Source organism: Gordionus sp. m RMFG-2023, chromosome 2 (genome assembly GCF_954871325.1).
Source record: "Gordionus sp. m RMFG-2023 chromosome 2, tfGorSpeb1-WG-v2, whole genome shotgun sequence".
Lineage (NCBI taxonomy): Eukaryota > Metazoa > Nematomorpha > Gordioida > Chordodea > Parachordodidae > Gordionus > Gordionus sp. m RMFG-2023.
The window spans coordinates 28,071,619-28,098,965 of NC_088776.1; the positions used below are offsets into that span (position 1 = coordinate 28,071,619).

A 27,347-nucleotide genomic window follows, 5' to 3' on the forward strand; every position below is an offset into this window, starting at 1 on the left:
ATAAATATGGAAATCCAATTACACCCCATGGCGCGAGTGGGTTAGGTCTTGGGAGTACTTTGGTGTCTATGGGAACTCTTAATTTATTTCCAGATTCAACCCACAAAGCTCAATACTCTGATCAAAACTTTGCTAACGACAAACCTGAAGCGACAACTCATAAACAATTCCTTAAAAACTATCTCCAATATTTCAATTATCATGGTCCTGACCTTAGTGCTCAGAATAATCATAACAATCAAAGTTGCATTTCAAATGTTCCGATATCCATTCTTACCACCCCTCATAATATCGCACCAGCTTCAAATTGTTACAATAATCAAACGCAATCACAAATCCAGCAACATTCCAATTGGTTTAGCAATATCTATAATACTATTATAAATAGCAATACCATTCGCAATAATTTGAACAGAAGTAACAGCGAATCAAACAACAATATTATGATTTATGACGTGAATCATATTCGATTTTGGGGATCTTTAAGGCATATATTCATCAATGGATTTAACATAAGACCGAGACCACATCCTATTTCTAATCTTGACGATAATATTCATACGCCAATACAAAACAATAATCAGGTCTGTTTTTTAAATTAGTTTTTATATTATTCAATTATCAAAAAACAGATTTTGATTTAGTAGACTATGAATTGACCTCTTCAAAAATCTCAACGCCGTTTAATTTTCTGTAGATTTTATAATCATGTTGAAATTCTTATTTTATTATTTATTTTAAAAATCTATGCAAACAAAATTATTTATTTACCGTATATAATTTAAATTGAACATTTTATATAAATAATTATATAATTAGCTTAATTTTATAATATCAAAATTTATATAGATTTTTATGATTGTGTACCATTATTTATACATAATTTTTACAATATATATATATATAATTCATAATAAAAAATTTGGCATATTTATAAATTATAATTTTTTGAAGATGCAAAAAGGAAGACTAGAATACATCATTTTCTTAAATATAAATTTTAATACGTGGTACAAAAATGCACAATCTCATTTATGAAATTAAAAGTGTAAATGTAATCTCATTTATGAAATTAAAAGTGTAAATATTAAGGCAAGTAAATTTTAACAACATCCTTAATTGAATCCCTACATATAGGGCATAAACCTAATGAGGGCAAGTTGTATGGCATATTAAAAGTTGTATAGGTTGGCATTGAAGTATGAATTGATGGTAAAGTCATTTTCCAAGTTTGGGATGCACATACATAACACATACAAGCGTGCCCACATGGATAAAGGATGCAATCTACGTTGGGTTCATAACACACTACACATTCTTGTTCACGTCTCAAAAGTGGAGTCAAAGTATCTTTATTATTAACTCCTTCGCACAATGTCCCATTTATTGTCTCCAAAGTGCTCTCTTTCTTATCCTTTATAATAATTATAATAAATTTAAGACAGGCCAGGCTTAGAAATATGTAAAGATTCTAAAAAAATTAAATATTATTTTTCAATAGAACTGGGCTCAAACTTAAAAAGAAATCGAACGGCGCAGGCCGAAAAAAATGTATTTACGTGGGGTTTATAATAATTTTTCTAAAATATATCGTCATCATTTAAATTTTTAAGATAAAACATATGTGCGATAAGTATATTTAATAACTGAAAATGATTGATCTATTATAATAACATAGAATATTGAAATTTTGGAATCTTTACAAAAATTATATATTTATTATTTTAAAATTTATCTTTTCATTTATTATAGGTATACATAATTGAAATGTTTAATCTTATTGATATTTACAGAATTTTTTGACGATCTAAAAATATATAAAGATGTATTTTTTTCAGAGTTGTTAGATGCCATTATTTCAAAAATCGGGAGCGAGAGCAAGCTCCTTTTTGGGATCCTACAGTAAATATTTTCTCTTCTAAAACAAGTATATCTTAAATCATTGCAACGAAATTTCTGTCAAAATCTTCTATTGAAAAGACACATTTTAAATGGAATTAAGATAAGGGCTCTATGATGGTACTTCCTTCTACCAATTCGTTAATTGTATGGTTATGATGAAATGGAATATTATCCATCACAAAAATCATATTCATCATATTAATTTCTTCAAAATGATTTGGTTTTTCATTTACATAGTGGTTAAAGTGTATAGCGTTACAGGGGCCATCAAGAACCTAAAATATAAATATTCCCGCAATCATTTAGGGCTGCAATGATAATATAATTCATTGCCTTAATCCCTTGTACCTTTTCATTTTATTTATGAATATCCACATAACCGTCTCATTGATATTGTAAAATCGCTCTAAAATAAAAATAAAGAACTTTGGTAGTTGATCTGAATTAAAAACTCGGCTTAAATTATTTATAAATCATATAGGTTACATCAGCAAACCAATATGCGCATTCTTTGCGAATCTCGATATTTGATTCGGTATTTTCTCTAACTGAAATCGCTCGATTTGAGCCTATTTTAAAAAACAACTAACTCAATATTATCCAGAAAAAATATTATGCAAATTTCAAGATTTTGTTCATAGTGACATAAAGATTTGGATACCTATTAGAAAAATCTCGCTAGGCATTATTTCTCTGGCTGAATCGGTTCATATCGAGCTGTTTAGCAATGATACCCTTTAAAACTCTATACCTAAATCCAGATAGTAACCGTGATACCGTATTTTTTGATATTTATACATCATATCTTTTTTTAATATTTTCACAACTGTTTTAAGGAAAAAGTGAATTCCAAATTTATAGAATTTAGTACATAATTCTTCCTGTTCTTGATTTAATTCTTGAATGCACGTGAACTTCCTTTAAGTATACTATATTTTATTCCATTTTTGAGATTAGAGTATTTTATATTTGTCACAGTTTTATAGCTTATTTACTATCCTTTTTTAACGCGTCAATTATTAGAGCCAAAAAATATTACGAAAAAAGACTGATTGCCAAAAAGAAATAAAAATATAAGGAGAAAAAAATCATCATAAAATTGTTATGTAGGATGAAAAAAGCAAAAAAAATTGTTTAAAATGACATAAAAATAGAGAAGTGAAGAAAAATAACTGGGAAAATAAATAAATTAATATTAAAAAGAGAAAAAAGAATTATCAAAATGAGAAGATTAATAATTTGAGAAAAGATAACAAAAATAAAGATTGAAAACAACTTAAAGAGATTGCAAAAAGTTAGAAATAAAATTTTAAAAAATAAAGAAAACTAAAAATTGATAATAAAAAAAATAACGATTTTCCTTTTTTGATTGGACCTTTTCCTTTTTTGTTTGGCACTTTTCCTTTTTTAATCTGACTTTTTCCTAAGCCTTTGGGGCTTTTGATTGGGAAACCCTCTATATAAATTAATCAGTTGAAAAATCATATAATGGAATGATTGATATTCATTTATATTTTTCCAATTTGCAAAATAGAGACATTTTCAAATAGCATATTCCGGGCCAGGGATGAAAATGAATTAGAATCCTCGGTAAGAATATATTATCATATTTTATTTAAAAGAGATCTTTCATGATTTGAAACAAAATGATAAAAAAAATTTAAACCTCTAACTAACATCATAGATGACATTTTTCCTAAAAAAATTTAAACCTAATTTTAAGTTATAATGGTTTTTCTTTCTTTTTACCCCCTTCCTCGAAGCAATCATAGATATGGTTACATTAATAAAACTAGAAGTCGGTCAATTGTCAATTTATCATAGGTATATTTTACACATTGGTGTATTTAGTTTAAAAAATCCTAATTTAACTTATAGATGTTATTCTTTTGACTCTCCCTTACCCATCCTTGAAGCAAAATCCTAGATATGGTTACATTCATATAACCAGGGTTGGCAAGTCGGTCAATTATCAATTGATTAAAAGTATATTTGACTGGTCAAATACTTTAAAATATGTGCTCCGCCTTAATTAAGACATCTTAATGAATTTGACCTCGAATCGTAAAAAACTAAAAATAATGATATTTATAGGGTATAATATTTTGCCGAGTACATACCAAAATTCGATTTTTTATTTTATAACAAATTGAGCAATCTAATGTAAAAAGCATCATAAAATTTTGTAAATATGATAGTACTAATAAAAAAAATGTCAGTAAACCATACGCCCTATTAATAACTTAACCAGTCAAAAAAGTGTCGACTTTATTAGATAAAGCTGTTGTAGATAGTTTCAACGGGTAGTCTTATTCGATTCATATATATCATTTTTTTTAAATAAACATGCATGCATGCCTGTATCTCATATTTACATTAATTAAAATTGACTCAAGGTGGGCTTCCTCTATAAAATTTGTAACTACAAATTAGCAAAGGGGCATCCGTTGTTAAAGGAACATTTGTGATATATTTCCAAAGAAAAAAGTTATATATTAGACGACAGAACAATTTTGAATGAAAAAAGTTTTTAAACATATAATTAAACGCTAACTCCTTATTATATCCTCAATATCAAGGGCATCTTATGAATTAAATTTGTGATATAATAACCATGATTAATCCAAAGAAATGATAATCTAGTCATTTTGGCTAATATAATATATCCTCGTTGATAAACCAAAATGAAAGTAGAATCTATGAACTTTAATCAGATGTGAGCATCAAGTTGGCGGGTACTTTGCCCTTTAAGGTAAGTGGCAAATGTCATGGTAACCCTTCCAAGTTCAACTTTTTCTTCAAAATAAATTAGTCCGTTTGGGTAATATTCACACAAAGAACCTAAATCGATTTAAAACTTAGACTAAGGGGAAGTCATAACCTAAGTTTAATTAATATAAAAAATAATAACTCAGTTGAATCAAAAAAAACTCTTCCATAGCAAACGAACTAAATTTTCCTAAATAATTTAATCAAAATAGAGAAATTATTTATATATATTCATTATAATTATTCCAAGCATAGTTAATATTAAAAACATAATTGAATTTCCCCGTCAAATACCCAACCTTTATTTTAACTAAATTTGTAAACAAAATGAGGTCAATGTAATTAAGGCTCAGACAAAATTTTAACGATCACGCACATATGTTTTTAGAGATTAAATTGGAAACAATAGTATATTTTTATCATTATTGACCTTCATTAAATAGTGATCTACTAGCTATATTAATATATCTTATTAAAATATAGTTAGATTAGAGGTCGGCGTGGCCCGACCAATAAAATAATTTTAAACAAGTTTCCCAGCCCGACTTATAATAATTTTTTTGAAGGATGACGTAAATACGCTTAATAAAACTTGGCTCGGCAAAGAAAATCTTTTTTCTCTGCCCGGCCTACGGGCTGACTTGTAGTGCAGATACTAATTTTTAGGGAAAAATTAATAAATGTCTGTATTTTTTTTTATTATTGTACAAAATCTAGACATAATTTTTTTATTTAATAATTGAGGCTAAGAAAATATTTTTTAAATATTTCTATATATATGCATCTACATATTTTTTAAAAATTTAAACGAAAAAAAAACAAATTTAAATGGGAATAACTATTTTCCCTCCAAGTGGGCGTATTGTAAAAAATTTACGAACGTTTTAATCATTTTTAACCTATTTAATATAATCTAATGTCCCAGTGTAGATATCAATTGATAAAATTAAAAGCTTATATAAAAATCATATTTATTACTTTATTCGCATAATATATATAAATTTATATTGTTAAATTATTATCTAAAAATTAATACAAATGGTTTAAGGTCAAGAGCATAATATTTCACATATCTACCAATAATTTTCTTTCTTCTTTTGAATATGATACATGGCCATTAATAAAAGGGAAACAAACTAATTGTATTCATGTCTAGATAAATGTGAGGAGCCTACTTCTAGTGAACTTATATATCTGAACATTTTTTACATTTAAAAGACTATTGCTTTCATCTTTGTCTAATATAATATTCACTCTTCCATACTTTACTTTTAAAGGAATTATTCGTAATTGATAACACTGTGTGACAAATTTCGACTTGATTTTTTGGGAGAAAATAAAATAAACAAGTTTTAAGACAGTTTTTTATGCATATTCTAAATCCGCTGTCAGTTTTTTTCTAGCACGTCAGGTTTTTTATTTATTTTAAGTTAAAGTGGCCAAAAGGGTCATTTTTAGCACTTTTTGAAGGTTTATAACTTAGATTCTAATAATCCCTACAACTAAAAAAATATCTTAATTTTTGCAGCAAACCTTCCTTATTATCATACATTTTTTTTTATAAAATCCTTACTCAATTTTTAAACAACCTATATTTTTTAAATTTACCTTTATTTATAAAATCTTTTTTAATATAGCTTACATTTAATATATTTATTTTAAAAAAAAAATTAATGAAAGAAATTAAATGTTTATGAAAAATTAAGCGCGAAAAAAAATAATTCTTCTCCTTTCTTCCTACTCGTTATTTGGCATTATTATTTATTGCCCATACTACGGGTTCAAGGTACTCCATTGGAAAATCATATATTTTGATATAAATGGATTAAAAAAACAAATATTATAAAAAAGATTTAATAAAAAATTACAAATTATTGCATTTTAAATGAATTTTGCTTCAGTACAAATTAAAAAAGTGGGTATATATATCTGATTTTGGTATAAATTGATCATAAATGCATAAAATATTACTAAATACAACTTAAAAAGATAAATATTACCTTAATTTTGCTTTAAAAATGCTTTATGCAGAGAAGATTCAATAAAAGTGTACAAATTAAAAAGTTCGAAAATATCTGTACCGACTTTTTTAATTTATAGATTTTGGTTGAATTTTCATGGCATAGAGTACTTTTGAAACATAATTAGAATTAATATATAATCTTGAGCATATTTGAAGCAAAATTATATAAAATTTATCTTCTAAAGTTGATAATTTTGATAGTAATTAAATTGAAAACTTAAGACCCCCAAAACAAAATTCTTTACCATTTTTCTCAAAAACCAATCTATAAAAAATTATAAAAATTAGTAAATTTATAAAGAAATATAAGTTTAACACTATTACCAATTTTCAGGGATTTTTATTCGATACCTTTTAAAATATATCCGTATAAAGACCTAAATTTTACCATTTTTGAGATTTCGAAAAAGTTGTCTTTATAAGGTAATATTTTTAAAACTTGACGTGTAGGGAAAATTTGGAAAACGGATTCGAACTCAGCGTCGAATTCTGCACCAAAACTTGTTTTTATTTTCTTCTCCCATTTTTCTTGTCACACAGTGTAATCTAAGCACTGTATCCCTAAAATTTTAGTAACGATGACAAGTGACAGCCTAAATAATGAATAAAATCTAAATTTTAAGCATAATGAAGGTAGGCAAGCTCTTTAATTAACACCATATTTTTCTCCAATTAAAAAATATAGATAAACAAAAATAAAATCCAATTAAAAAAACAATAAAGGATATTTTCCTTTTTATCAAAATGCAAAAACCAACCATATTACCAGAGAGTTGACCATTTCAATAATTAATGATGAATCTAAATATCGTATTACACCGGCCAAAATTCTGTCAACAAAAAGGGTTTTTATTCTATGCTTAATCTTAAGTCTAGGAAATTAATTAATAAATTACAATAGTTGTGAAAATTTTATAGTACATGATAGTAAATGATGCCAGGATTAAAATATATTATATGGGCAAATAATTTCTATATTGGTTGATATTAATATTTTAGGGGTTTAAATTTTTATTAATTAGTAATTTCATTTACTAGATGATAAATTTTGTAAAATAAGTTAAACGACATTAAATGTGTAGAATTTTTTTTATATAATAAACCCATTGGCGAGAAAATATTTATTGTCCTTTAAATTGGTTTTAAGCTATTACCAAATATAAAAAAAATTATTTTTAGATCTTGTATATAAAAAAAATGACAGGCAATTTTAATAAGTTTCATATTTTTAAATATTTTATTAGGATTTTTATTTCTTGGATATATTTATAGGAAAATATTTTTCCTATTTTATTAATTTTGTAATTTTTAATATCTTAAAAAATGGGCATTTTTTTACCTGGGAATTATTTTCCTAGATTCATTTCATAAGTGTTATTTAAAATCATGTAGTTTGGGGTTAATCACTTGAATGAAGGCCGATAATGATAAAAATCGATGATTTTTCCTACTATGACCCTTAATATCTCCAAAAAATATAAATGCTTGAAAAGGTTAGAATAGTGAGTAGTTACATTGATTTTATTTCGCATATTAAGTGGTCGGCTAAATGTTATTGACATATAATTATAATAAATTCAAAATTATAAAGCAACAAATATTAGAAACTTTTAGAAAATTAAATTGTGCATAAAATTGTGGAAATTACCATCAATATAAAATTTGCAATCTAATAATAAAAATATAAATTTTGATAAGATCCCAAAATTTCCAAACTAAGTAGAACATTGCATATAACTTACATATCAGGTCTACTCCGGGCTGAGAGCTGATCCGATTATTTTTTTAGAGATAAAAATTAAATTCTAACTCATTTTAAATATAGAGTGGTTTCCAATCGTAAAAAATAAGGAAAAATATTATGTTGTTAATGCTCCTTTTTAAAAATAGCTAGCTCCCGCTCCTGCCTTCTCAAAAGGAGCTAGCTCCCGCTCCAAGTAATGGATTGCCACTCCATAACCTCTCCTTTGATTATCACTTTTTATAGAAGGTACACGAAACAAAATCATATTTTTTTATCAAAAAGTTTTATTTATATTAATGATCTATCAAAATATTTATACCTTTAAAAGTAATAAATTTTCTAAATTAGAATCTAACAAACATCCACACCTCTCCCCTAAGACCTGTTTTGCAATACTAAATAAGCACTCCATAAGAGCACTAGAGGGAAGCGGGGTATTGTATTTTATAAAGATATTTTTTAATTCAGGTATAAAAAAGTAGGTTGAACCAAGTAATGAGAAAATTAAAATAAATATTAAAATATATTTAAAAAAGCATCATATCTAACAACCCAAGCTCAACTATAATGAATTGACCAAAAATAATTATAACCATTTTAAAAAAAATTATTCCAAAATAAAAAAAAATATAGTTATCATTTCGTAAAGATATATTTTTTAGTTTTAGATACTTTTTTAGATTGGAGCTGCTCACTTTTAAAATAAAATACTTTTAATTAAACAAAAAAGGCATTTTGCCTTTTGTTTGATCATTAGGATCAACATTTTTTAGAAGTTTAAAATATTTTTATATGATGGAAATGGAAATTCGATTTCTTGTTCTATGATCTCTAAATCCATAATATCGAAAACTATTTTTCATTATATAAATAAAAATATTAATATGACTTACAAGATTTTCCACAAAATTTTCAATATAAAAATGAAAAACTGTTTAATATTTGAATGATTAGAAGAAAACCCAATATAAAACTCGGCTCAACATTTAATAATGAATAAATTTAAATAAAATAAAATTTCATTTTTATGGAATTAACAAATATTATTAATATTTAAAAAATAATTTAATTTATACCTTAAATTTAATGGAGTGCCCTAAAAGGAGCTAGCTTCCGCTCCCGCTCCTCATTTTTAAAGGTGTTTTTGAAATAATTTAATCCCGAAGTTCAAGTCCTGTCTAAATGAAAATATCAAAATTGAGATTCAGTCCGACCAAGTCTAACATAATATTTGTCTGAGACCATAGGCGAATTTTTTGGTTAATCAAAAAAAAACTTCATTAAGCAAAAAAAGTTATTTTCTATTTTAACAAATTTTTACATTTTATTTTTTATTAAACCCGACAATTTGACTTTAGAAATCTGGACCTTGTCGGGTTAACAAATTAACAACATTTTTTTCCTAGCGGTAAAAGGTTCAAAAGTAAAAATTCAGGCCGAGCAAAAAAAATCAGGGATCCAAGCCGAAACGAATATCGGTTCAGTTCAAGTTCAAATTTGTATAAAAATAACGGTTCAAGGTTCAGTTTCGGTTCGTATAAAATAAAAATATCGGTTCGGTTTGAATCTCTAAAAACCGGTTTGAACACTTTTGTATTCAAACTTATATTCGAATTATGTGTAAGGAAGAATTATTTTTTTAATTTCATCTTAAAAATAATAACACATTATAAAATAATATTTAACTTTATATAATTAAAAAATTTTTATTAAGCCGCATAATAAATATATTTTCAAGATTCATCTCACTCAAATTACATCTATAAGGAGATAGTATAAATTTAATTGTTGAAAAACATCTTTTCACACTAACTTCGGTAGCCGGCACAATTCTGGGTATCATTTACTCTGATTTCTCCAATGGTCTAATCTAACATATTCATATTTTTATTTAACCTAGGTTCTTTAGAAAAATTAATTAAAATATTTCTAATATTCTACGATTTTTGTAACAGATTTTGTTTGTTGCCATTTTTTTAAGAAAACTTTCTACTAAATCCTCTTCAGGTGAAGATACATTAACCGGCGTTGATTCACCTTCAATAGAATCATCCACTCTTATAACAAAGTTTTCCATTGTTATGCCATGTTTTATTAATATTATCTTAAACTTTTTTATTTTATTAGGCTTTTGTTGTGATATTTTGTTAATTTTATTCGAATTCTAGAGGGTGGTTTCTTTTTATGTGATGCTCAAGATTTTCTCCATGAAGACCTTTCATATTTATTTAACAACAAGTAATTTTACATTATGATGTGTCATTTATAATACTATACTATATGTAAATAATTTATAAAATTCTGTAAAATGGCAATATACTAAAGTTTATAAAAATTATGACTGACACTTATCAATCAAATGTGATTGATAATAATTTTAAAACAATTTGAATATAATTAAAAAATTTGCAATATAATAGTAATTACTTACACATTATTTTATAAGCATAAAATCATGAGGCCCGAACAGGTTCAGAGGCATTTATAGGTTCGGTTCAGGTTCGGCTAAATTTTTTTAGCTGTTTGGGTTCCGTTTAGGTTTAATAAAAAAAACCGGTTTTTAGCAGTTTAATGGTTCGGTTCAGGTTCGGTTCCCTGAAAAAATCATGTGTCGAGGAAATCCGGACTTGAAAACAAAACTTTTCTGGGCTAATTCTACTTTAGACCTCAGAATATCAATTAACATTACATTATATAGTTTATTTTATTTGTTTCTTTTTTCTCACTTTTTAAAAATAGATGTATTCAAAAATATATATATTATTTCAAAATGATAACCTACATTTTTTATTGGTCTCCTTGAACATACGCTCGTGGGTATTTCAACATTAAAATCGATATGATTATTGATATCAAGTCCATTTACTATCTTATGACTTTTAGTTTCAATATAATTCGCTTGTAAATTATCACTAATATCAGGAAGCTGGGTAGTGGGAACTTTGTTAATTAGATCATAGACGAAACGAGGTGATATGTCGTAAATTCCATTGGGAATTAAAGAATCAATCTTAGGTTGCTCGAGATCAACTTGTTTATAGGAATTTCTTTTGACTCGATTTTTGATATTTATTTGCCTATTTAGGGGTAAAGACGAAGAAGAGTTAGTCTCGGAGTTTATCAACAAATCGTTAATTATTGATGGGGCAGAAAAACTAAACTGAACAGATTCATTTTGCTGCAAATTAAGTTGATTAATATCAAACGTCACACGATACGATCCTAATTCAGAAGAAAAAATATAAGGTACTGTCAATTTTTTAATATAATCTTTTATATTTAAGAAAGGTTATCGACGATATCCTTAAATTAACCGTTTAATATTTTAAATGGTAGATAGAAAAAGTAAAAATCTGCAAAGCTAGGTTTGCGAGCCGGGTAATAAATTTAAGAGACCAGACAATCCATATTTAAAAAACAGCGCCAGGCCTCGTAAACCCTGATTTTTCATATTTATAGGCTAACTCGGGAATTTTTAAACTTTGATATATTTTTTATTAATTTCATGATAATTAATGATTGATAATACTAAAATAAATTACAATATGCTTATTTCTTTACATTATAAGAGCTGTCTAACTAAAATACTAAATCTATAAATAATATAGCAAATTCACAATAAATTAAACAAGTTATTTATGATATAATCCTATTACAAAACATAATACAGATTAGTGATCTGCATCGGGCTTAATTTTTTAAGCCGACCCGAAATTATTTCAAAAAAGTTTTACCCGGCCCGGCCCGAACCCGAAATATTTTTTGAAAAAATTTACCGGGCCGGCCCAGTTAGAATTTATTTAAATATAGAAATCAATTTTGATAATTACTCAAAATAAATAATATATGCTATATGGGGTCTTAGTTTCTATAAATAAATCAAATATTTTTATTTTACATAAAAAATTCAACATAGAATTGATAATTTTAGATATATTTTAAAATAAGGCCCGACCCGGCCCGGATTTTCTTAAAAAATATGCCCGACCTAGCCCGAACCCGATTTTTTTTAAAAAAATAGGCCAGCCGGATTTGGGCTGGGCCTACTTTTGCAGATCTCTAATACAGATATCAAACACAAAATATTTATAAAACAGTTGTCGTAGAAAGAAATCGATAGGAGATATATAAGAGGGTTTTAATTGACATTAAAAAAATGATGTATAAATATAGATATTAAAAATGTGCTGACTCTTCACCTAAAAACGGTCCGGTAGGGTTTAATTTTTTCTAAAATTGTAGAAGACCGAGAAATTAATTTTAAAGGGATCGGCAAACATTTAAAAAACGGGTCTCACAACTTGCGCAAAATTTTAACGACCTGAGTTATCAATTAAATTATCGTATAAAATGTAAAATAATACATAAAAATGTCATTATTTAAATAATTTGGCATTAAGGGTTTTAAAAAAAATACTATCCTCAGTGACAGAATTTATCTAAGGAGAAGGGTATAAAATTTTTGGTGGAAGCTTTTCCTTCAAACCCCGATTTGCCAGGTCTTCGCTCAGGTCCTTAAATTTGCCTGAACAATTAAAAATATTAGTTCTAAAATTTATGCCGTGCTCAATTAGTACCTTTTAATGCTGTGACCACGGTCATTATAAAGGACAAAATTAATAGTAACAAAATTTTGGCCAACCTTATGATTAAAAAGCGACTAAAAGCATTTATACTGTTGAATTTCATTTTAATCCATTTAGTAGAAGTATAAAGAAAAAAGTTATTAAGTAAGAAAAAATTGCCAAAATGTACTAGAATGAAAAATATAGAAGAACTAAATATCTGGCATGCGCTATATTAGTGCCTGGCTAATACTTATTAATTCTTCAAATTTTGATAACCATAAAATAGAAATCGAGTTATAAACAAGTGAAAAATATGATACGCTTTAAGCGAAAAGTGAACTAAGATTTTAGCAACACTAATGCTGAAACATATACCAAACCAATAGAAGTGCTTTATTCCTACATTTTATTGCTTTCTTCTGTTGGTGGATGGTTTAAAAGAGAAAGAATTATAAATAAAGAAAAAAAATCAAAATTAGCATCATGTCAGATTGAAGAATGAAAATATCTGGTTTGCGTTAATATTTAATGCCTTACTTAATATTCAATCAATATTGCCAGGTACAAAAAAATTAACATTAGAAGTCAAATAAATATTATGCTATTATGACTTAAGCGTGAAGTCAGCCAAACTTTTAAAAGCATTAACTCTAATATTTATATCAGTAATTAGTGTATTTAGTATATTTTAGTGCTCCAACTCGTTTGGTAAAAGAAAAGGTCATTCTTAGCAAAATATTAAAAAAACGTCAAGATAAAAATCATGTTATAGAAGGAATATTATAGAAACATTGAATATAGGTACAACAATATGTAATTTTTTGAAGTTTTATTCTTGTAAATAAATTATTCTGAATATAGGCGCAGCCCGGATTTGGGAAGGGGGGGGAAGGGGAGGGAGGGGATGTTATTACTAAGCGGTCACTTTCCAGATAAATTTTATTGAAAGTTTAGATCCACTTATTGCAGTCATTTGATTATGTTACCATTTTTTTAAAAATAATTTTAGTTTTTCCCTTTTTTATAAAAATGTTTTTTTATGAAAATTCTGTATAGTAATTATTTTAAAAGATTATTAACTTAGCTTATTTTTTTCTTTGATCATAGTTAAAATCGTGCGCCAGTCGACCGTAAAAAAAATTTCCATATTTTTTCGACCTTTATAATACAAGTATTATAGCCCGTCAAAAATATGACAGAATAAAATTGTACTTTATAACAATCAATTACAAATCTTGAGAATAAAAGCTAGAGTGATATATCAAATACAAGTTATCTAACAAAATTTGCAAATATTCAACGACAAACATAAATTAAGATTCTGCCATAAATTAATAGTAACAAAATGCCATATTCTTATCGGAAAACGCCATCTACAGGATATATATGTTCAAAATATTTGGAAAGGAAAGAGGAACAAACTTCGGTTTCTTTCCATGCTAGCCAAATAAACCCTTTGTATTCCAGCAACTAGCATCACCTCTAGTAAAAAGGTATCGCTAGGTTAACGTTGAATTTAGGGATATCATTCTTATGCCCGGTAAATTTTAAAAAATTTATTTTTATAAATGACAATTAAAAAAAAATACAAAATTTAACTCGAAGTAATTCATTTTTTCAATAAAGAATATTTTACTAGTGAATATTTTTTTTAATTAATAATTTTATGGCGTCTTTCTTTCCTGAAAAAATCATAGCATTTATAAAAATTTATAATTTAATAAGAATTATATCTTACGTTTTAAGCATCGTGCAGCAAGTCGAATAGTGATATTTTGTATATGTTGGAGGGGGGGGGTCGTAGTGGGGAAATTTTTATCAGCTCAAAATTATATTTACGGAAAAGGCAAATTTATGATTATAAAGATCATAAAAATTATTATTAGAACATACCGAAAAATTACACTTCGTAATTTTGAATAGGCTGGTTAGTTGTATATTTTATTAATAAAAAAGCATATATGTAGTTATTTTTAAATTGCCACTTTCATTAATTTGACGTTACTTTCTAATTTGGTTATGAAAAAATATATTTATATAATTGTTATAACCCTTTATATCATAGTGGTAGAACTTTACAAAATCAAAACTTAGATCGTATAATAGCATAAAACGTGTAAGTATCTCTTTTAGGATTGATTTAGGTTCAAAACGTCATCTAAATTTCTGCCATATCAATCAAAATTTTAAAAATATTATTTAATTTTTTGATAAATTCCGTCAGACCATTTGCTAAACCAATTTTTTGAAAATATCAAAAATATTAATTAATTTTTGTAACTTTAATTTTATTAACACAATATATTCAATGATATGGAAACCAAATAAAAAGTAATTTAAATATCTTTTGACTATATCACTTTAAGTGGTCGGATCTAAGTATTAGAGTGGGGGAGGGGGGAGGTAAGGGGGGGCGGGTCAGAAATATTTTTATTAACATAAAATATTGATATGAGGATCGAATGAGGATAATGTAAATACTGATAAAAAAATCAAATAGAAGTTAATTAAAATAAAGGACAAAATTTTGATTCCCCGTCATTCTTGACGGGCTATCAGCTAGTTATGTTTTAATTTTAAATATGGAAAAAAATTAAACTGATTTTAAGATATAACACATTTAATTTAGAGTCTCTATATTCCAAACTTGTCACTCGAAAGAAATTATTTGGGAAAATAATTTTTGAATGATAAAAAAATTTCGATAACCAAGAGATAAAAAATAAATAGGTAACCTAATATATGAATATTTTGAATTGAGCCATATAAGTCCCAAAATGCCCACAATGATTGGGTTATATCAACATATATCACATTTCCAATCAAGAAACCATTTTTTTCCAAATTTACTTGACCTATATTAGAAATTAAAACCTATAAATTTTTAATTTTAACCCTTATTATCTATATAAAAAGCGATTTCATCTCCCAATTTTAATATAGATATAATATCTTTCATAACAACCCAATATTCACTCCGATCAACTAAAAAATTAGCTTCGTCAGGTAAGGAACCTTTGGGATTGATTTTACTTGGGTCACATGATGTCAATCCAAATGCCAAAGAGCCAACGTAAGAATTATTCACACCGCATACTTTAATTATAATCTTTTCGTATAAGTCAATAGGCCTTGCTGTAAAAACGTATGAATTACAAAATTCATTATTAAATCTCGAAGCAATAATTAAATCATTTATGTTATTCCCTTCCTTGTTTGATTTTGTAGAATTAATATTATTATTGCTGAAAGTTATAACAGATTTGGAGCATTGTTTTTTATTTGAAAGAGAATTTAAAGTGAGGCTATGTAATTGGACATTTTTTCCCCTTGCACAAGGGTGTGAGTGAAAAGGTAATGATATAAAAAATAATGGATCGTTTGAATCTTTTGCCATATTATAGTAAGTGGAAATATGTGATAAAATCTTTTTGTCCTTAACAACAAATGGGATCATTTTTAAAGTCTTTGATTCCATATTTAAGATATTTGATTGTCTAGTTTATTTTATATATAAATAATTGTAAAAGTTGTATATATAATTATCAGAGTTGGTAATAACGTGCTACGCATTAATTTTTTTAGTAACGGTAGCTAATAGCGCGCTAGTTTAAAATAAAATAGGTATAGCGGTAGCGCTTCACTTTTAAAAAGTATAATGAATATAACTATAAACATGAAAATTAAAATATAATTAATTCTAATTTAAAATTTTTATATTTTATTATTAAATTTGTGTTATAAGCCTAAACCATCTGGTGTAAATTATAAAATGGATATTGAAATCGATGTAAATGATTCAGACAATAAAAATATTAACTAGGGGTGTACCGATGCCACTTTTTGGAGGTCGATCATATATTACCGTTATTAAATTGATATCGGCTGATTACTGATCCGTTATCATATCTGATTTTGTATTCGTAAACATATTAATCGTTTTAATTTGTAATGCATACATCTACTGTTGCAAAATCGTTTCATTTGAGTCGTTAAAAGGGATAACTCACGATTTTATCCTACGCAAGTCTGAAGATTTTTCTCATAGATGGCGTAAAGGTTTAACATCTATTAGAGAAATCTCGAGGCTTTGGCAATATTTTTTAGGCAAAATATTAAATTATCTTTTTTTAAATCCTCAAATCGAGCGATTAGCATCATTCCAAACATCTACTCCTCTATATTTTTTAATATCCATAACATTAATAAATATAGTTTATATTCATGAATTTAAAAATATAAAATATTTTTATTGATAAATCACTTATTTATATAACACTAATCTATTTATAAGACGCCATTTTATCGGATCGGATTGGAAAATTTCATAATATTGCCAGAACTGAAAGATGAAATATCGGCCTGCAATAATATTAACAAATGGTAGGTAAACTGGAAGAAAATAAATTTTTTAACAATAATACCAACTCCGAAATTTGAAAAATATTTTCAAATTAATGAAAAACAAAAAATGGTACAAATTTATTTGTTTTAAAAAAAATATATCTTGAAATTAGGAAAGGTATTTATTAAATAACCCTAGATGAAATTCTGTTTATAATGCAATCCAGGCGCGTACGCGAGAACTTGTTATAGGAGGGGGGGGGGGTGATAATTTTAAATCATTCATGGAATATTTAATAACATCTTAATTTTTAGAAACTTATTAGGAGTATTGACTATAAAATATTATCAATTTCTAATATACAAATTCAAACATAAATTTATGATAAATATTAAATGTATTTGACATATGAATCACTAATAAATGTTTCGAAAAAGTATAAATTTTTAAAGCTTTTTTTAAAGTAGTTCTTTTTAAAGTTTTTAATTATATGTTGTATTCCATATATCAACTAAAAATACTCTATTCTCAACCCGACTACCTTAGATTGTTTTAAAAATTTGTATGTTGGTAGCATATACACTAACTTATAAAAATATAAAATTTTACTTTTCAAATCGGTTTACTTTTTCATATATACCTATCTTTAAAAACGCCAAAATTTATATTACATATTTAATTTTAAATATCTCAAGAAATAATTTTATTCTGAAGCCATAATTTATGTTTTATTATATAGCTATTATATCCCTTTAAGATGACATAAAATTTTATAGTGAAATTACATTTATTATGTAAAATCGGAAATAGGAAACCGGAAATGGCCATATAAATTATGTTCTTTTTTTCAATTTTTTAAAGATAGACATTATATATCCTAATATTTGTGAAAAATCCTGGTCTGGGACGAGTACTGAGCCAAGAGTTATTACACTTTAAATATAATTAATATGATTTAAATCTATATTATACCAAATAACAGTAATTTATTTCAAAAAAGTGGTCAATATATGTGAATAATAACATTAAGACTAATATTCTAAAAACCCCGACTATTTATGCTTTTATATTCAATATTTCAAATATATCGTAAAACGCCTTAATTTGGAAGCACTAAAAGAAATAAATAATAATGATTTTGTAAAAAGTAATAAATTATGATAATGATAATGAAACGTGAACTCATTAATAAAGATCGATATTAATTTATATGTTGTAGCCAATTGGAGAATATACATACTTCTTTGGGTGGGAATATTTTACCTCCTATTCAATTATTTATTGTGCAGTCCACGGGAAATGCACCTGAAAAGAAATAACATCCTAGACAGTCAAGTTTTCCAGCCCAATTGATTCAATCCAATAGGTTGGGAAAAGTCATGTCAAATATCAAGGTCATTGTAAATGGTACAAGATATATATGACATATAAGTGTGATAAATATTATGTACTTATTCATAAATATAAAATTCTCAAAATTATATCACCAAATTGAACTTACTACTTCTCAATGTTTTATTTTTGAAACATTCAAAAAATCATATAATGAATTATTTTTTTTGAAATTTTAAATACAAATATGTTTATATATACTAATGTATTAATTAGTGTTGTTAAACGGCTAAGCCGAATCGACTTAGCAGCAAATCGAGTCTAGTTTCTAGTCTAAAAACGACTTCGATTTGAATAGACTAATGAGCTCCATTGTCGACTATAGCTTAGTCGATTCCCGAGGCGATTTATATATAAAAATAAATGTTATAAAATTATATATAAGAATTCATAATCATAACTTTTCACTATCTATATCAGACCGGCAGAGGTACGATTATCATTAAAAAATAAAATCATCTTCTTTTTAATTATATCTCTTAAACTTATCCTTTTTCATTAATCGTGTATATGCCTTATTTTATTTTTTAGATATTCTCTTTTTAAATCCATTATTTTAACATTTTAATTGTATCCTTTTGATATATTCTATCAGAGATATTTTATTATAACAAATAAAGAAAATAATATAAAAAATCTAATTTTCTGGTGCCTCAGACGGCAAAAAAAGGAAGAAATTTTTGGAAATAAATAATATTTTTGCATATTTCATTGTATAAAATATAATAAAAATTGTATGTTATTATTTCATATTAATAAAGATTATGTACTTTTATTTAGTAAAAAAAATGTGTCCTTATTTAATTTATTTTAAAGTGTTATCCAAGTCAGCTATAAAATAGATATTTTAACTAAATGCTCCTTAATAAACAAAATTATATGTACTAGGATTGTACAATGAACTAGACTCTAGCAGTGAATTCCTACTGTTTCTAAGTTTATTTTTTTTGAGTTAGAAGTTTTTTTGTTAAAACTCAAAAGATATAATCATGCAAGATATTTCAAGGAAGGTCAATTCAGAAATTTTTAATTGCTTAGTTGGGCATTTTGAGACCAGAAACCTATATATGGATAACCAATCAAACCAGGGTAATGTGAATCGGGTCGGGTTCTAACCACTTTTAGAAAATAGGTTTTCGATTAAGTTCATGTTATCAAAATTTCCATCAAATAGAGTCTAAAATTTTTAAACCCGATTTCAGGTCCAGAACCCTTTTTAGTTTCAATATATTTCCTCTTTTTATAATTTTTGTTCACATCAATCAGTAAATTTAGCAATTGCATTAGCCATTTATAAAAATTGACCCGAATAGAGCTGTTTTACAAAAGACATGTAAATAATATCAAAAATTATAATTTACTTATAAAAAAATCAATTAAAAAATTGAGCCAACCCAGTGAGCGAACTAAGTGAACTGAGTAAGCTAGCCACCTAATAATGTTGTTTCATACTGCTCCTTGGCCAGCTTGAGTTGGAACCTTTTTTATGACTACAATTTGAGTTCCAAGTTGTAAGAACTCGACTATTTAACAATTGTATTAATAAACAAAAATAAATTTTTAAAAAAGTTTTTAGATTATAAATTAAATATTATAAGAATTAATTCACTTAATATATATATTATTGTAAAATATGGGTAATTCCATGACAAATCGACCAGCGATTCGGCCGACCATCTCAAAAATAAATGAAACTTGGCATGTTAGTTATTTATGTTGTAAATGTTAATAAAATCAAAATTTTAGATTGCTAGCTCAACCAGATCCAAAAATATACGCCTTCAAATTCGAAAATCGCGAAGTGAATGATTTCATTAAATCTTGTTATTTTAAAATGTTTAAGATAAAAAAATAAAATATTAACATTGTTAGGAAGGGACTTTTTTGGGTGGTAATATTAACTAAATATGTTTATTACCTTTATATTAAACGATTTAATAAAAAATATCGATAGCTATTTTTGTTTTTTTAATTTAATTTGAATTTTTATTATTATTATAAATAAAAAAATGTAATATAGATGGCGTTATATTAATTTTTTTTATAATATATAATTTATAATAAAAATATGATGATTAAAATTAAAAAATCAATTGAGTATAACCAAGAATGATGTCCTGGGTGATATGTAAGCAGGCAGTCGATATAGATATGATTTTATTAGGACGCTGTATTATTAAATAAATATATTTTAAAATTTTATACACAAACAATATAAAAATAAATACCTATTATTTTAATCTTATCCCATTTTGTGCTTATTAATAGAATTTCTTGAGACGATAATTTGTAGGTACGTCCTGTCACTGTAATAGGATCTGCTACTGTTATTATTTGATTAATGGGTAACCATATCTTTTCCGCAATTGTGGGAAGAAGGATGGTGATGGTCCATGGGGATGTAAAAAGGAAATATATATCTCCTCAGTAATTTCATTCTTTTTTAGTACTGCGGCTAACCACCAAAAATCGTCATAAACACATGTTACGAATCCTTTAATATCGGCAAAAGACAAATTATCGGCATTTGAGATATTGTTAATTTGAAAGTCCTCTGCATATGAATATATTTTTGATTTAAGTTTACTTAAACTCAAAGGAAATACAGCATGTATTTCCCGAGTTCCTGGAATGGGATGAGCTAAATTGAATCTTTCTCGTAGTTTAATCTCTTGTAAATTGTATTGTTCGTTGGTTATATATGTAAAATTTACTAATGGCATGTTTTGTTTTGCAAATTGATATATCAACTGGCATTAAAATGTGTCGAAATGATGTTGAAGGCTTGAACGCGTTGCTAATCTTTTTAATGTTACGCCAAGGCCGTCACATGGATCTTTTCCATGGGATGTACATGTAGCTGAAAAATGCCATTCAGCTGCTACACCAAAATCTGATTCATGATAACACAGATTTATAAAAAAAATTCTGTTTTTATATTGTGCAGCTGATCCGTCAGAGCAGTAATATATTTTGTTTGGCTTTTTGCTGAATTGATTGGTCAAAAATTTTATCATTTTAGTCTGGTATAAATGTACTGCAATAACATTATGATGAAGTGACTCTGATATTATGATATAATTAAGGTTTTCTATATTGCCCTTATTATTATAATATGTTATCATAAGATGGATAGTGGCTTGATTATTATTCCAGTGGAATCCTTAAACAGTGTCTTGGATTATAAATGCATAATTTTCAGAGAAATCACAAATTATTATAAATTATTTGGTTGTAAAAAATGTTTAAGTTTTGAAATATATGATGATTGATTGGTAGCGATGATAGGAATAAAAAAATAAAATAATAACGATAGTAGATCTAAAACAATGAAAGGTTATATCTACAAATTATGGCCGTAGGAATTTTTATTAATAGGCGCAAAATTATAATAGTTTGAATATAAAATTTTAAAATATGTTTATTTTATAATATAGCGTCAATAAAATAATATCTGTACGGGCTACCTGCTTACATGTCGCCCCAGGACATAATTCTTGATTATACTCATTTGATTTTTTAATTTTAATCACAATACTATTTATATTTTTATTATAAATTATATATTATAAAAAAAATTATTATAACGCCATCTATATTACATTTCTTTATTTATAAAAATAATGAAAATTCAAATAAAATTAAAAAACAAAAATGGCTATCGAGATTTTATATTAAATCGTTTAATATAAAGGTAAGAAACATTTTTAGTGAATATTAACCCCCAAAAAAATTTCCTAACAATGTTAAATTTTTATTTTTACCGGAAATAAGAAAACACTTGAATTTTTTTAATTTTTTTTTAATATTTTCCAACGTAAAATTTTAAGGGCTATAAAATGATATATATTTTGTAACTCTGTCTTAAATATTTTTTAAAATAACAAGATTTAATGAAATCACGCACTTCGCGATTTTCGACTTTGAAGGCGTATATCTTTGGATCTGGTTGAGCTAGCACTCTAAAATTTTGATTTTATTAACATTTACAACATAAATAACTAATGTGCCAGTTTCATTCATTTTTGAGATGGTCGGCTGAAAATCTCATTTTTTGGTCGATTTGACTAGTGTTGTTAAAACGCCGCGAGTCGCGACTCCGATCCAAAGTTCGGGTCGTTTTCTTCAACCTCGACCCGAGTCCAAGCCGAAAAAAAACGATCTCGACCCAAAATATGGGTCGTTTTTTTCGTCTCAGACTTGAAGTTTGGGTCGTTTTTTACTATCAGACTTGAAGTTTGGTCGTTTTTTTCGACTTAGACTTGAAGTTTATTTTTTAAGGCAAATATGTTTAAAAAAATATTTTGCAACATGTTAAATTAAAATTTCATTGAAGATGTACCATAGGAAAGTGACAATTGTCATAATCGTCATTTTTGAACTTTTTTAAGGCAAATGGGTAAAAGTATATTTTGTAAACATGTTAAATTAAAATTTCATTGAAGTTGTACCATAGAAAAGTGACAATTGTAGTGTTGTTAAACGGCTCATTTTGAGCCGATTTTTTAAAACGGCTAACTCAATAACCAGAATAATATTACCTAAGCCTTGAGATTTCGATCATATTTGTCAAGACCTTTGTTCCTTCTATAACCAAAATCTTCAGGCTTGCATAATATTTTTCTGGATGAAATAATGAGTTAGCCGTTTTTAAAAATGGGTTCAAAACGAGCCGTTTAACAACACTAGACAATTGTCATAATCGTCATTTTTGAACTTTTTTAAGGCAAATGTGTATAAATATATTTTGTAAATTAAATTAAAATTTCATTTAAGATGTAATTGTCATAATCGTCATTTTTGAACTTTTTTGATTTTTTTTTAAGGCAAATGGGTAAAAATATATTTTGTAAACATGTTAAATTAAAATTTCATTGAAGATGTACCATAGGAAAGTGACAATTGTCATAATCGTCATTTTTGAACTTTTTTTAAGGCAAATGGGTAAAAATATATTTTGTAAACATGTATATTTTGTAAACATGTTAAATTAAAATTTCATTGAAGATGTAACATAGGAAAGTGACAATTATCATAATCGTCATTTTTGAACTTTTTTGAATTTTTTTAAGGCAAATGGGTAAAAATATATTTTGTAAACATGTTAAATTAAAATTTCATTGAAGATGTACCATAGGAAAGTGACAATTGTCATAATCGTCATTTTTGAACTTTTTTTAAGGCAAATGGGTAAAAATATATTTTGTAAACATGTTAAATTAAAATTTCATTAAAGATGTACCATATGAAAGTGACAATTATCATAATCGTCATTTATGAACTTTTTTGAATTTTTTTAAAGCAAATGGGTAAAAATATATTTTGTAAACATGTTAAATTAAAATTTCATTGAAGATGTACCATAGGAAAGTGACAATTGTCATAATCGTCATTTTTGAACTTTTTTAAGGCAAATGGGTAAAAATATATTTTGTAAACATGTTAAATTAAAATTTCATTGAAGATGTACCATAGGAAAGTGACAATTGTCATAATCGTCATTTTTGAACTTTTTTAAGGCAAATGGGTAAAAATATATTTTGTAAACATGTTAAATTAAAATTTCATTGAAGATGTACCATAGGAAAGTGACAATTATCATAATCGTCATTTTTGAACTTTTTTTAAGGCAAATGGGTAAAAATATATTTTGTAAACATGTTAAATTAAAATTTCATTGATGATGTACCATAGGAAAGTGACAATTGTCATAATCGTCATTTTTGAACTTTTTTGAATTTTTTTAAGGCAAATGGGTAAAAATATATTTTGTAAACATGTTAAATTAAAATTTCATTGAAGATGTACCATAGGAAAGTGACAATTGTCATAATCGTCATTTTTGAACTTTTTTGAATTTTTTTTAAGGCAAATGGGTAAAAATATATTTTGTAAACATGTTAAATTAAAATTTCATTGAAGATGTACCATAGGAAAGTGACAATTGTCATAATCGTCATTTTTGAACTTTTTTGAATTTTTTAAGGCAAATGAGTAAAAATATATTTTGCAAACATGTTAAATTAAAATATCGTTGAAGATGTACCATAGGAAAGTGACAATTGTCATAATCGTCATTTTTGAACTTTTTTAAATTTAATTGAAGCAGATAGATAAAAATATATATTGTAAGCATGTTAAATCAATTTTTCAGTGATGAAAAACCTTGAAAAAAAAATAGCCATGTTGATAATTTTTTTGGAATATTTTGAAGAAAATGGTTAAAATATAAATTATAAACTAGTTAATTAAAGTTTCAATAAAAGCCATAGAAAAGTGATAATAGTCATAATTATTTTTAAACTCTATTTAATCAAATAGTAAAAATCTTTTTTTTAAAACATGTTATATTAATATTTTAGTGTAGAAGAACCCGAGAAAAAGATTCATGGTGGCAAACTATCTCATATAAATACTTATTTATTTTTTGAAAACTGATTTTTTATAATTAGTATTTCAAAGCCTGTTTTTATAAGAGTTTCCGCTATTTTTTCATTAAAGTAGCGTCTTATTAACCACTTTTTACAATACTTCGAAATTTTTTTTATTTTCTTCAAAATATTCTAAAAAAATTATCAACATGGCTACTTTAATTTTTTCAAGGTTTTTCATCACTGAAAAATTGATTTAACATGTTTAGTATATATTTTGATCTATCTGCTTCAATTAAATTGAAAAAAGTTCAAAAATGACGATTATGACAATTGTCTCAAAGATATTTTAATTTAACATGTTTGCAAAATATATTTTTACCCATTTGTCTAAAAAAAATTGGAAAAAGTTAAAAAATGACAATTATGATAATTGTCACTTTCCTATGGTACATCTTCACTGAAATTTTAATTTAACATGTTTACAAAATATATTTTTACCCATTTGCCTTAAAAAATTCAAAAAAGTTAAAAATGACGATTTTAACAATTGTCACTATGATACATCTTCAATGAAATTTTAATTTAACATGTTTACAAAATATATTTTTACCCATTTGCCTTAAAAAAATTCAAAAAAGTTCAAAAATGACGATTATGACAATTGTCACTTTCCTGTGGTACATCTTCAATGAAATTTTAATTTAACATGTTTACAAAATAATTTTTACCCATTTGCCTTAATAAAATTCAAAAATGACGATTATGATAATTGTCACTTTCCTATGGTACATCTTCAATGAAATTTTATTTTAACATGTTTGCTACCCATTTGTCTAAAAAAAATTGAAAAAAGTTCAAAAATTACGATTATGACAATTGTCACTTTCCTATGGTACATTTTTACTGAAATTTTAATTTAACATGTTTGCAAAATATATTTTTAACATTGGCCTTAAAAAAATAAACTAGTCTGAGTCGAAAAAAACAACCAAGCTTCCAGTCTGAGTTGAAAAAAACAACCAAACTTCAAGTCTGAGTCGAAAAAAACGACCCAAACTTCAAGTCTGAGTGGAAAAAAAGACCCATATTTTAGGTCAAGGTCGTTTTTTTTGGCTTGGACTAGGGTCGAGGTCAAAAAAAACGATCCATATTTTGGGTCGAGGTCGTTTTTTTCGGCTTGAATTTGGGTCGAGGTTAAAATAAACAACCCAAAATTTGGGTCAGCTCTGTTCGAGCCGACTTGGCTAAGCCGATTAACAACACTAGATTTGAAGTGTAATCACCCATATTGGTTTTAAATATCTGTGTGTGATAATCATATATTATAATTTAATTTTTCATTTATAAATAAAAATTATTAAAATAGGAAAAACTTTTATTATTTATAATATATATAATTAATTATATTTACTTTAAACTAAGTTTTATGTTTTCCCCATAATTTGATTTTTCACTCATATTAAAACCTCTATCTAAATCATTTATACAGATTTTCATTTGATCTGGTGTGTCATATGAAATATTTGATGAATGCAGGTGTACAAAAGAAGGATCTATAAATAAAATATAATGAAAATCTCCAAATGAATGGTTACATATAAGCTCTAATGATAGAGTGTTACCATATATATCAAATATTGCCCAAAATTTATTTTTCATTGGCAATCCCTGCAAAAAAACTCCTTTATATAATTCATTAATCCAATGATGAACATAACCATGATTATCAATACATAATGATATACAGTTATCTCTCTCAATAAACTCAGTTATTATAGCTTTTATCCAATTACCAGACTTACTTGATAATGTGGGGCAGGCATACTTTGGTAGCATTGTAGTCATGTGAATATTATATTGAAGGGTATCATTATTTTTGCACAATGGATTTTCATTAGGTTCTATTGTTGTAAATCCTAATCTCAATCCACCTGACCATTTATCTGATGTATCTATGATTTTAACACTTAATATTTCATTCATTAAGATGGGACGATTTGTAAAGCAAATGCCTTTGCAATATGATCGAATACGCCTAGCATATTTTTTATCATCTGATATTATGATATTTTCACCATGAACATTTGATTTAAAATATAGAGGTGGTATTTGAGGGTCTATAAAATTATGTAATAAAAACTAAAATATTACGTTACCTAATTTTCTACTATTAGTATTTCCCATATTTAGGTATTTTAAGATTAATTCATTCTATTAAAAATATACTAGT

The 27,347-nt window shown here is 26.1% G+C and overlaps 2 protein-coding genes across 5 annotated transcripts in view; one reads left to right on the plus strand and one right to left on the minus strand.

Annotated features, from left to right (window-relative positions):
* LOC135924895 (attractin-like) overlaps positions 1 to 866 on the plus strand; it is a 60,794-nt gene extending 59,928 nt beyond the window's left edge. For 3 of the 4 annotated variants that reach the window (XM_065460023.1, XM_065460025.1, XM_065460026.1), the window contains one exon: positions 1 to 866. In XM_065460023.1, coding sequence (XP_065316095.1) covers positions 1 to 602 — 602 coding nt within the window. In that variant the 3' untranslated portion in view covers positions 603 to 866. The other variant, XM_065460024.1, reaches the window with a different exon arrangement.
* LOC135924897 (protein neuralized-like) lies at positions 790 to 27,347 on the minus strand. Its single transcript, XM_065460027.1, has 7 exons — positions 27,274 to 27,347; positions 26,713 to 27,234; positions 26,529 to 26,670; positions 15,902 to 16,503; positions 15,742 to 15,861; positions 11,221 to 11,660; positions 790 to 1,414 (listed from the first exon to the last, which is right to left on the minus strand). Exons 1-7 carry the CDS (start codon positions 27,299 to 27,301, stop codon positions 1,088 to 1,090), a joined length of 2,181 nt encoding a protein of 726 aa, XP_065316099.1. The 5' UTR covers positions 27,302 to 27,347; the 3' UTR covers positions 790 to 1,087.

Bases quoted from the DNA above. Each gene is read 5' to 3' on its own strand.
- LOC135924897 (XM_065460027.1), bottom strand. From the start codon at position 27,301: ATGGGAAATACTAATAGTAGAAAATTAG. The intron at 16,504-26,528 runs GTAAATATAATT...AAAATAAACTAG, and splicing joins AACATAAAACTTAGTTTAAA to ACAATCAAATATCTTAAATA. The intron at 1,415-11,220 runs GTAGGTTATCAT...ATTATTATAAAG, and splicing joins CAAGGAGACCAATAAAAAAT to GATAAGAAAGAGAGCACTTT.